Source organism: Heloderma suspectum, chromosome 1, assembly GCF_057233095.1.
Source record: "Heloderma suspectum isolate Gila_16-S chromosome 1, 16-S_ref, whole genome shotgun sequence".
Lineage (NCBI taxonomy): Eukaryota > Metazoa > Chordata > Lepidosauria > Squamata > Helodermatidae > Heloderma > Heloderma suspectum.
In genome coordinates, this window is record NC_139458.1 from 122,947,351 (window position 1) to 122,960,470 (window position 13,120).

General features: G+C 43.3%; 1 protein-coding gene across 3 annotated transcripts in view; it reads right to left on the bottom strand.

Annotated features, from left to right (window-relative positions):
• Nucleotides 1-2,948: 2,948 nt before the first annotated feature.
• Nucleotides 2,949-13,120, bottom strand: part of KCNQ1 (potassium voltage-gated channel subfamily Q member 1) — a 487,838-nt gene continuing 477,666 nt past the window's right edge. For 2 of the 3 annotated variants that reach the window (XM_084855719.1, XM_084855702.1), the window contains one exon: nt 2,956-8,425. In XM_084855719.1, the coding sequence (XP_084711845.1) occupies nt 8,252-8,425 (174 nt within the window). In that variant the 3' untranslated portion in view covers nt 2,956-8,251. Of the gene's footprint in view, nt 8,426-13,120 lie in introns of all 3 variants that reach the window. The other variant, XM_084855710.1, reaches the window with a different exon arrangement.

Genomic DNA, 13,120 nt, shown 5'->3' on the forward strand with positions numbered 1-13,120 from the left:
GCTAAATCCTTGGGCATTTCGCCAGAGCAATACTAACACCGACAGGTGAAAAAAGCCACTAACTCTCCAAGAAGATTTCAGGGCTGGCTTTACTTATCAATTTTTTCCATGCTCATAATGCAGCAGAGAGCAAAATGCCCAATGTCAAACCAATACTCTTTTCCCTTTAGGCTCTAACTGCCATTCAGGGTGAGAATTATATGGATATAAATGGAGGCCCATGCAATTTTTTTGGTTGTTTTTTGTGTATAATACTTTCTCTGCATCCATTTCCTCTGTTTTCTTACATAATTTCCCATTCACAAATCTCTCTCTCTCTCTCTTGCACACACGTGCTCTCTCTCTCTCTCTCTCTCACACACACACACACACACAGAATCTAACATCTGGCTAATTCTTTGATAGTGCTGCCTACTCCCTTCTCTGCTGAACCCCCTCAGCAGCAATAGGAAACAGCTCCATTTCTCTCTATACTTTGTGTGTTGACATTTAAAAACCTCAAGAATATTTATAAAGATTCCATAACACTCAGCAGCTGATCCAATGGCGAAAGAGATCTCATTTCACTACACTGAAGTCAGAGCCATTACAGCCAATAGCAATGGATGTTTCAAAAACTGCAGCTGGCACTTACCTTATTTTTCTTGTGTTTCATGGAATTTATTTTATTTTGTGGATAAATTAGCAACATCAGTATTTTATGGCTTGCATCCAAAGGTCCTGTGAGAAGAACTTGGCTCACAGGATGCTCATGCTGGTGGGGAGGAGATTTTTGCCAATTCCATCTTCTTTCTAAAGCCCCTCTGGGATAGCATGGGAGGTAGCATTGGGTCTGCAAGGGTGAGGGGCAATTGACAAAAAACACCTGCCCCCCCCACTTCCACCAGCAGAAGCATCCACTGGGTCAAAAGCACTTCCATTTGTTCAATTTGTAGTACTCTAGATCCAGACCTTCTTTGCTTTCATCTCATACTTCATTATTTCCTTGTAATGGTGGAAGGAGCAACTCTATGGCTGCTACTCAGCAGTTAGATGGCCATAGGATACGTTGGTTTCTGGGAACCAGCCTTAGAGCCCACGCTCTGAGGTCAGTTCCCTGAGAACTGACCTTCCCCAGGAATGGCTCCACGCTCTGCGCTCGGAAGAGGAGTGCGGAGCGGCCAAAACAGGGCATTCCTGGGGGCGTTCAGGGGCAGGGAAGGAGGAAATGCCAGTACGGCACATTCAACATGTCGTCCAGCAGCCGCTTCCCCTGCTCTGCCTTCTTGCGGCTAGACAGCCGAAATTGGCTGTCTAACCACAAATGCAGGGCGGCTGAAGTGTGGAGGGGACGATCCCCTCTGCGCTTCTCCTGCCTTGCATTGGATAGGCGGTTGCCTCCGAGTTCAGAGGCGGATGCCTACCCTGGTAGGATTGCGCCCTAAGTGTCCTAAAAAGGATATCCAAAGCTGACTTTAATTTGAAAATAGATACATGCAATTTATCTGCTTTGGACAATGGCATTTCACTGCAATCAATTTTCTTTCCTGGCTGTGCAGAGTAACTATTAGCCCGACACTCTGGAACATGCTGCACCACACTCCAAGTAAACTTGGCTTATCAATTTCATTTCTTCTTACTCCAGTGGTTCCTGTTTGTTAAGGGGACCAACAGGAGACATGTTGCCTCCCTCACTCCCCACCCCAGGGCGATGTTGAATAGAAGCCTTTGAACACAACACACATAATCACAATGGCTTGGATGTGAAGTTGCCTTTTCATAAATGGAAGGGATTCTAATCCAGTGGAGGCTTCCACTGGAAGGTATTTTTGGCAATTCCCCTGCAGCCCCCCTGCCGTGTCACCTCCCACACTGCTCCAGAGGGGCTCCCAATTCTCCGGAGCAGATTTTTGAGGGCACTGAAGGGTAAATTGGCAAAAACAAACACACTTCCCTTCCCCTTCTGCCAGCATGAGCAGCCCGTGAACAGAGTTCCGCTCATAGGAATCTAGGATCCAAGCCAGCGTCATACATAAGAGGGGGTGGCATCACAGTAGGCCCTTGTGAACCTGAGGGGAATGGCAGGACATGATCTGCCATGTAACTTGCTCAACCACACTTGTGAGATAAAGTCTCTGCTAGTAACTGACAACAGTTGAGGCATGATCTGCAAAGGCCTCTGTCCAACAGGGATGCACAAAAACACTCAGTTCAGCCACAGTCCTGAGAGCCAAGTGAAAGTGAGACCAGTTCACAAACATGATGAATCAAAGCAGTTAGGGCTTAAGCAACAGTCCTGATTTGAGTCTATGATGTCTAGGTGCTATGAAGCTATATCAGTGATCCCCAACTGATACCTCCTGTGCTTTTATCCAGAGACCAGGGCTAGGCCATTTTTTTGGGCCATGGTGGGCACATTTGACAATTTGAGAAACTAACCCTGGCCACCACCACAAAATGGCTGCTATGGGAGGCATGGCAAAGGACAAGTATCCTGCCCCAAAGACTGAGTACAAGGCAGAGGTGGGGTCTGAGCCCCAACAAACTAAACAATTCCTTTGAACTTGCAGTTTTCAGCACCAGCAGGAACCTATTTCACAGTAATCCCAGCTGCTGGTAAGAAAATGTGTCAATTAAAACAAAAGTCTGAGGGTACCTTGGTGGATGTTAAGAAAGGGGCCTGGGGGCACACTGGCGCTCATGGACACAACGTTGCTCACCTCAATCCAGATTAAGAGTGTGAATAGTGGTTTGGATTGGAACTCATAGAACTGACAGTTTGGTAGCAGCACTTCAATGCGGTACCAGATTCTGCACAGCCCTTCACTCTGTTACTTATATTGCACTCTGATGATGTAGGTCTAGTGAAAATGACCATATTTTTTTCCATTAAGGCCAACCCCTGATATGCAAGCCTGGTGATATATCAAACCAATGAAGTTCAGACCAAATAAAAAATCATACAATGTCCTGTCCTGTATTTTATTAGGAAATTAACAACCTCAAATTACAACAGTGAACATCATTTAAAAAACAGAGTCAAAATCATAACAATTCTCTTTTGATTTCTTATAAAATATAATGCCCCAGTATAATTCCCACTTAGATATTTTTTCAACACATTTTAAAAATGCATCTAATGTACACAGGAAGGGTGAATAATTTTAAATATATTCCATATTCTGTTTAAGGAGACATTGGAGACTGTACTTTGCTATCCAGAGAAAGAAAATGAAATGTTTACAATTGCGCCTAGAAAGCTCACGCTACGAAGCAGACCTTTTGTGCACAGATGAGGCAATCATGAGGCAAACTGAGGTGGACTGCCTGAGGCAGTGGATTCTGGGTGCCATTACGGGTAGCAGAGCATGATAAAGACAGATTTGATACATGGGGCATAATGTACCAGGAAATTCCCCTGTGCGAGCCCCACTGAAAAGAACCAGAACTGCTCAAGAGCACAGTCAGGGATTGGCAGCATCTTGATAGTGGGTAAGAGCCCTGTGTGGCCACTTATACATTGCCAAAAAAGAGGAAACACATCACCCCAAAAGAGGGCAAGAGGATACAGATCTGGATAAAATTCACACATGCTAATTTATATGTGTGGATGTAAATGCAGAAATAATTACTGTAATTTAAATAGAAATACAACATATATCACCATAGAGGGGAATACTGTGACCAGGTGCCCTGTGTGCCTGCTCAGTCTGCTGTCCAGGGTCTAACTGTGGATGGGCAACTTCAAAGCCCCTGCTCTGCTCTCCCTTCTGATGGTTCCTTCTCTTTAAACCAGACTTGGACTGGACAGCCCTTTAAACACAGGATGCCTTCAAATAGAGGACTGTCCTCTGTAAAGTGTAAAGATGGCCACTCTAGCTCTGTGGTTGGCTATGGAACCCACAGTGGTGAGCTCTATATCCCTATAGATATATAAGAGGGTGGTGGTGGTGGTGGTGGGTTGCCACAAGCTGTGGCGATGGCCATTGGCTTATACGGCTTTAAAAGGGGGTTAGTCAGGTCTATCAGTGGCTGTAAGTATATACTTCGTGGGTGGGAAACAATGGGCAAAGGCTCTTGCCTTCTTCTGGGCTTCGCAAAAGCATCTGGCTGGCCACTGGTGGAAACAGGGTGCTGGGTTAGATGGATCCTTGGCCAGCACTTCATATGCTTGAATGTTGCATAGCTCTCATTCATATCAATGAGGCATGTACAGAAATAATGTCTTGGCAGAGTGTGCCCCCTGTTAATTCATGAATATGGAGGTTGGAAGTTGCAGTTTGGATTTCCCACTTTAGGCAATGAATAAGGTGACTTGACCTGGCTCTGATTGTGTAAATTCACACTGATAACCCAAATGCTATCTTTTGGGGTGGTTTTTGTATGTGTAATGTAATAGTGTTACGTATGCAGTTATGATGCCCTGTTCTTGCGCTGGAATTTCTAGTGTTCAATTCTATTAAAATAAATGGAAAAGTCAAAGACTTGATTTACCTACCTACTTTGAAAAACTTTTAATCACAATTTTGTTCTTTTACAAATATTTGAAACAAGCGTGGACTTGGGCACAGTTTCTGTGCCCAGTGCTGGGACATGAATCTTTGTCCTTTTAGACACAAAATACCCTAATTTATCTAGCTTCTGCTCCTATAGAAAAGGAAAACAGAACTGAAATATAAAAAAAGCAAAAGTCCATTGTATATTATACAGCCTTCCCCAACCTGGTGTGTTGTGTTGTGGCCATGCTGGCTGGGAATTATGGGAGCTGCAGTCCAGCACATTTGGAAGGCACCTGGTTGGGGGAGGTTGTATAATATATATAAAATCATCCATAATATCATCATTGTCCCCACTGCCACCGTCATACCAAGCAGGCCCTAAAATGGTTTTTTAAAAAGGCTCCATGATTTTAAGCACCCCATTCCCTGGTTTTAGGACATGGTTCACTGCTTTTGAAACATAATTGGCTGGGGTGTCACATTTACTTGCATCCTTCAAAACTCATTTCCACATAAGATAAATATTTTAAAAATTTACTCCATGCAAAAGGGCCTGCCAGCACAATTCCTTATAATTCCTATAGCCTCACACAAAAGTTTTCCAGTTAGGATTCTGGCAGTGCGTTCTTGTCAAAAAATAGTCTGTTTTGTGCAGTACATTTAGAAAGCCAATGGAAATGTTGTAGGCAGTTAGCAAAAAGGAGGGAAAATGTCACCTCAGTGGTGTCAACATGAATCTGCACAAAGTGCTAGTTTTTCAGGCCCATTAAAGTGAATGAAAAGTAGATGATGGGATTCAGCTTAGTCTTTTATGGTATTAAATACCTTTTGTTAGAAGCCCAGCATTTGCAGGACTCGATTTTGGAAAGGATTCAGATATCAGTATCTTATGCTGGAGCTTTGCTGTTATAACCTGAGCAAGGTATTCACTAGAAACCAAGGTTATTCAGCTTAGCTGGCTCTCTACTGGGTCTGGAATTTTCCATGGATATCTCTCCTTAGGGTTACTTCACATATTACATTTTCAACAGATAGATTACAGTGCTGGTGTATACATGTGCCAGAACTGTTACATTTGAAGTAGCAATAACTCTTCTTTCCAATTGCCTATGAACTATAGGCACTGGTGGTTGAAAGAGGCGTATAGCTGCCTCAAACATTGTAGTCAGTGGATACACACACTGAGTCTAATGCATGCCTCCTAAAATATGACGCATGAAGCAGCCCTCAGAGAACAAAGTGTTTGTTTCTTTCTTAACAGCACCATGGAAGGAATGCTGTTAGGTGAGGTCGGGTGTTATGCCACAGCCTTCGCACTGCTTGATTCTGAGGCCATGGGCATGTGTGCACTCCGTACCTCACTTTAGGCTCATACGTCTCTCCTGTCTGCCACAGTCAGGACATTAGTACCCAAAGGAACCCAAGAAAAAAGTGGATCTTTGAACTAAAGCGTATTGGCAATTCACTTAACCAGGCCCACTACTAGTCCATCAAAGGGAGGATGACCAAGACTTAAAACTCTCCCTGCCTCTCATTTACACTACGAGATTTTTAGTGTTGGGGTTTCCTGGCTGATTGTACACAACCTGCTGCTCAGCAAAGGAGTTGCGGGCATGCATGCTATCCCCAAGACGATACAGCATGACCACAGCCAGCACTGGAGGAGGAGGGCAGAAGCCCCCCTGCTAACCTTGAATACTCAGTGATGTTATTTTCAAAGAGAAGAGGGACTATGTGGAATGAGAAGCTGGGGGCATTCCACTTTCCATCTGGATTGCCAGGGCTATCCCAGTGTATCTGTGGTTTCAGCTGCAGCTCATTTGGCTGGATCAAGTCCCTACTCGCCCTAATATGGTACTATATATTTAAGTGCTATACCCAGGGCCAGGGAAATAAAATAAACATTCTGTGCTAGGGAAACTTTAATTCCTTGCCACAGAAAGCCCAAACCTGCAATTCCACTCAGGAAGCAGAATTAATTTTTCTTAATTCCTGTGAATATTTGTCGAATTCGCCCAGCTTGGGGGGGGGGGGTGTTATTCAAATTGCATTGAAGCCCCCATTCTTTCTCCAGTTCCCTTTCATTTGAGGGCTGGTTGACATATGCATGTGCATTACTTCATTGCTCAGTGCTCGATGACTCACAGCTGAATCTGTGTGCCAACCCGACCGGAAAGCATCATGTCTGAGATGAGGAGAGGCAACATGGACGTCCTACCTGTGATCCTGATCTGCTGCATGTGCAGATCACACATTTTCAAACTCATTTCCCAGGGCAATTAAAAACTTGCTTTAAAAAATAAATACACAGTGACATTCTCAGGAAGCCAAATTCCAGAATCTGTGCTGCATGAGGAATACGGACAGCTCTTGTTGTCATCCTGCATGCAGGATGTTTTCCTGAATAAGAGCTGATTTTTATATTAACGGAGCAGGGCTTGCAGAAGCATGACTGAATCTTGCTCCCACTTCCCTGATGCACACAGCAGCCACAGGAGTTATAGAGAAGTGCAGCCAAGCAAACACACAGTCACTTTTACATTCAGCGAGCAGTGCTTCTTCGCAACGTTCAAACAGGCGGAAGACCTTGTGCATCGCAGCAAAAGGGAGATGCACACATTCCAGTTTCAACACTGTAGAGGACTGGAGTGTGCCAGCCAACATAGAAGGGAGTGTGCATTCGGCTGACAATGTATCTCTATAATGTCTCCATAATGAAGCGCCTGTCTTTCCCTCAACTAGCAGTTTCAACCAGCCCCTTAACAACAAGATCAGGTTACTCTAGACCTGTGCTTATTACAGTACATTGAGAAACAGACTAGACCTACATCAGTACAAAAAGCAATGAATTTTGTAAGCTCCTTCAGGACAACACACTCAGATGGTTGTAATAAATACTATATATAAATTATTTGGCAGCAGTATGATTAAAAACAACAACAATTTTCCTATGCAGTATTTCAGTATCCCCATGAAATCACCATATCATAAAAAGTGATTTTGCTTACCTTTACAAACATTAATATTCTAGGCTAAAGCACTAGTTCATCCCTGAAGAAAAACAGTTTTATTTTGTTTTCTTAACTGCAGTCATTATGTGAGATTTATGTAACAGGCTAAAAATGAGAACAGGAGGGGGAAATCACTAAGTGCATGCTTTTGCCATTTTCTAGAATAGCAGTGGTATCATTATATAATAAACCCACATATTTCTTTTAGAATCTTACTAGTAAAACTATATTACTATCAGCCGAGTCATAAACAGAATACACAGATGACCATTTAAGTTCAAGTATCATTATTATTGAAGAGCCATAGGGTGCACTCTACCAAGCATGGTTGCTATGGAGTTTTCAAACTATTGCAATGGTGTTTGCACAGGACTGCAGAACTTTGCCTGCAGCAGCAGAGCCTGGTAAACTGGGCACATTAACGGGTTTACCTTTTGTCTGTATCATGATCATCATCATCAATTCTTTTTGGTCTTTCAGTGTAGTGACAGAGAGCAGTAGAATAATCTATTCACACAAGGAAAAAAAATTGAGCTTATGAATGTACCACATTAATAAGCAACAACACAGTGCAGGCTTTAAGGTTTTGTAGTTTTCTGAATGATTGTCTTTGAAAGAATACATCTGAGGTTAATAACATTGGTTTAGTAGACATGTTTAATTCTTGTATGGCTGATTATGAGCTTTAATTTGTCCCCAACCCCCATCAAGATTCACAACATTCAGTGTCAATTAAAAGGAAGGAAACAGATCTCTGCTGTATCAGGAAATGTCATCTTGGATTTCCCTTGGGTCGGTCAGCTGTTCATAGGTAGGGAGAGTGTTAACATCATTCCTGTGAGATGACTTGTTGCTGCCTGGGTTTCCTTGCTGGCTGGAAACCAGGTGATGTAGCAGGTCTGTGATGAGGTTCAACTTCTGGTCCATTTGGACTACCTACAATGACAAACAAAATGGCCATTCAGAATCTGAGAATGAAAGAAGTTGAAATTCAAGACAGATATTTAACTATCAGACATAGCACACACATATCCTACATGTGAGTTAACACTTCTCCGGCCTTTGGGTGGAAACATTGACCACCCTTTCCCTCACAGACTCAAAGATATACAAAATGGGTTATTAATATGACCACCTGCTAAAATGCACCCCAGCTGAATGTTCACTATCAAAGCCCTGCCTGAATTTGTATCACTTGCGTAACCTCTGGGAAATACTCACAGACAGGGAGGTTTAGGACCTCCTCAGTTTTGGACCTCCAGCAAAGGGGATCCAAAACTGAGGAGTAGCTAACAACCCCCTTCCCCCCTTTATGTAATCTCATTGACTGTATTAGCTCTGCAGTGGGACATACCATCTGTACATCACACCACAGAGATGCATCTACACATGCACTGAAACAGAGCTCAATTCAATTGTGTGTGTTTTTTCCAAAGGAATATGGCACCACTAAAAGATTTGCAGTATTGGATTTCACTGAAAACAACAACAATGTGAACACTCTCTTAACAGTGAAATCCTATGCATGTCAGTTCTGTAGTAAGTCCCATTAAATTAATAGCCTATATTCCCAAGTAAGTGTGTATAGTACTGCAGCTTTAATATACATGTGGGACATGGTCTGTGGGAATATTGGGGACCCAGCATCAGTTCCTTCCCCTGCTGAGCTATGCCCTCCACTGCAAGTATGAGGGAAGGTTGCACAGTAACACCTCCCTCATCTTAGGGCTTGTGTACCTGCAGTAAAAGGAGTAGAAGCGATAGAAGGGAAAACATAGCATGACTTAGAATGAAATGGGAAAACCTGTTATTTATTCAGCCTTTTAACCTTGCAGTAAATATGGAATTCTTTAATTAATGAAATTTAGAAACTGTGATGTATAGTAGGCAGATCTATACACGACATCAGATCTATTAGATTTGCTACCTCATTCTGCTTGGGGGTGCGCCTAGTTTTAAAATGTGGAGCTAGCATGCCTGGAGCAAATAGTTGTAATGGCAGAACAAAAGCTGGCATGGGGGGAAGGTGGGGGGAACCGACCTGTTCAGCTATGATCTACATACAATATCAAAACAAATGCTGGCAACTGGGACATGACGAGAGAGAGAGAGAGAGAGAGAGAGAGAGAGAGAGAGAGAGAGTTGGGAAGACTGAATTTTTCATGATCCCAGCAACAAGGAACTTGTGGAAATTCAGGAACTGAATAGCAGTATGGAGAGTATGTTTAGCCCCTGTTGCCTTTCTTTGTTCTTAAAGGATAAGAGAGCATGGGAGAATAATCTGCACCAGGATTTACTTGGCATGAGATATTCTACCCCTCTATTCCACTCTAGCTGTGCTGGCTGGCACTTTAGAGAAGCGAGGGCAGAATAAAAGCCCTGCTAATTCCTTGCCCGCTCACATAGGAGAAGATGCCTTTTGTCATCTTCAAAATGAGTGCTCACGGACAATATAGCACAAAGGCACCTAATGTTCTCATGCCTGGATTTAGCTTCTGCTTAATTCTAGTAATAATAGGAACTAAACGTGAGTGACAAGGAAACCTTAGAATCAGATGTTAAAAACCATTGCAGCTTTGACAAACCATTTTGTCAATAATTACACAGTTTAGGTGTAGGGAACTGGGGGCAAAAGGACTCAGTTTGACTTCCAACATACGCCCAGTCCCAAGAGGGCCCGCTTCTAATGGTTTCCCCCCACAGAAACCAGTGAAAACACAGTTAAGGGGTCGTTAAAAAGCATTTCTTCCCAATGTGAGCAGCAACAGCTCCCCCCCCCCCATGATGCCCCTTGGACCCTCTCACCTATGTGCGAACAGGACAGCTGAGAAGCATAAGCAGAGAACTCTGCCAACGCCCCTGTTGGTGCTCACACTAGAGGAAGAGGTTAAAGGGCCCTTTGCATCCCGCACAGTATGAGAGTGAATCAGTGGAGGAAGTCAATTGCTAGCCATTCAGTCCCTGCTCAATTAAAAAACAGCCCTCTCCCCTAAGAATTAGTTGCTGACTTGGGATTATAGGCCTTAGTTTAGAAACCGGCACCTCACCATTCCTTCCTCCCCTGCAAAAGCCATAGGAGAGGTGCTGAAGCCGCTAGTAATCCAGCTTCATAGGAATCAATCTATTCATGTCTGGTTATCGTCCAAGCATCATTCAGGACAGTAAAAGATAATAAGTCTGAACAGAATGTCAACAAACCTGGAGAATTTCAAGTGCGGCTCAAATATTTTTCAACCAACAGAGAATACTGTTTTTGTCAAATGATTTGGACACTTGCTGGGAAGCAGATACAGAGACCACAAAAATACGAGGTGCTGGAGGATGCATTGCAGCTGGGCCTCCCTCCCCACTCCCCAAATACAAGAGAAAGGCTGCAATCCTCAAGCCACTGACTCCATAAGAAGTGATGAGAAGATTGGAACCAAAATATCCTAGGAGGTGCAGTATGAAATACTAGCGGCACAGAATAGAAATTATCATTTGTAAAAATGAGGTTATTTGCATAGGCGGGGGGGGGGGGGGACATTGTAAGAGAAAACCAAGTAAGAGAATACTAGATTTGCCCTTTGGAAAGAAGAATAACCACGAAATATAGATGGTACTTTTGCATATAAAAGGAAATTCTGTGAACTGGTGCTTGCAAAACACACAGTGCATTTCAAGGCTTGGGACATAAAGTGTTCACTGGGCCCCTTTGGATGCTCCCCAGTCTGTCATTGTAACCTCCACCCACAGTTGCTTTCCAACACCCACCTAAAACCTTCTAGGAATTTTACATCCTAGGGAACTCATCATTGGATTACAGGATCCCTACCTTTTGAAAACGAAATGACAGAGCCATTCAAAAGGAGGGGTTCCATGCAGATCTCTGCTCTGAAGTGACTGCATATCACAATGCAATAAAAAAGTGAGGATGACCAAACTATGTGTCACATGCAGCCGTGTGTATCTTTTCTTGCCTCTTCCTTTTAAAAAACAAAAGAAAACTGAAATCAGCCTCTGAGGCTGACACAGTGGGGGATGGGGGAAAGGGGTTGCTTAATTCTTTCCCATCTAGCCCCCAAAATGCTTTTTTCCCCAAAGGAGAAAAGATACAGGGCAATGTATAATATTTCCTTGGCAAGACAGAAAAGAGATGGGGGAGGGGTATTCTGAGTGGAAAAATGGATGGAGAGGAAAGAATCACACCATCCCCCTCCCACATTGTTTTGGCCCCTTCCTTCTCTTCCCTTTGGTGGTTGGTAAAGGCTATTCTTTCCTGCACTACTTCTTGTGATGGGCTTTAGCCCTTAATTCTGTCATTTTGTATAGTTACGTATTTATTGGAAGTTCTGAATTACTGCTCTGTTGTTTGTATCTTTTGTTTGTTGCTTTGCAGGCCTGGGGCTGAAAAATGGTGTAAAAATAAACGATCACTATCAACATCACTATTCCTCTGCTGCAACTTACAGCCTCAGAAGATGCTTTTGATTAAAAAAGGAAAATGGCAGAGAAAAGATTCACAAGACTATGCATAATGTGTGGTTTAACCTTGTAATATAGCAAAGAAAGTCATCCTATGGCATCTTGAGGACTAGGAAATGCGGGTTGCTTACCTGTAATTGTAGTTCTTCAAGAGGTCATCTATGCATTCACACATATGGGCTCTGCGCCTGAGCTTGCGCGGAGCCTCATTCGGGAAACTTCTATAGCTGAGGAAAACATTTTTGGCAGGAACCTCCCACCATCCACTGCGGATGCCCCATCGGGTTCACACCCATCTCCTCAGTTCCTTGAGACTGACTAACTGACTTCATATCGAGGAGAATTGTTCTCTCCGGCATCAACAACAGTAATGACAGTGACAGTGAAGGGGGGCAGTGGGTGGGTTGTGTGAATGCACAAAGGACCACTCAAAGAACTACAGTTACAGGTAAGCAACCTGCATTTCTTCTTCATGGTCTCTGTGCATCACACATATGGGCGATTAACAAGCTGACTTTCCGGAGATAGGTAGGTGCCCTATTGAATGACGGAAGACAAAACTACTTCACCGTCTTCTCTAGCACACACATCGAGCTGTCGATGGTCTCGACCACGTTGCAGCTCTGCAGATGTCTGGTAATGATATGCCTCTTTCAAATGCCGTCGATGGCGAAACGTCTCTGGCTGAATGTGCTCTAACAGGGCCACCTATGTGTAATCCACTTAGCTCCTGTGGTAGACTGATAGCATGTGCAATCCAAGCCACAAAACACTGCGAACCTGAAGACCTTTCTTTGGTCCCTAATAATATACAAAGAGGTTTTTTATTTTTGAAATGCCTCAATTCTATAGAACGCGAGTGCCCTATGCGCATCTAAAGCATGAAGTGTGGATTCCAATTGAGACGATGGTGAAGGAGAAAAGGTGGGCAAAACAATATCCTGGTTTATATGAAAATTGGACATCACCTTAGGTAGAAAGACCAGATCTGGCTGAAGTACTGCCTTATCCTTATGAAAAATGAGGTACAGAGGATCTATCCTTAAAGCACAAAGTTCACTAGACCTCCATGCCATGGTAATGGCAATTAAAAATGCCACTTGCCAAGAAAGCAGTCTGAAATCCACAGTTGCTAAAAGCTCAAACAGTTTGGAGGTTAACATTTTT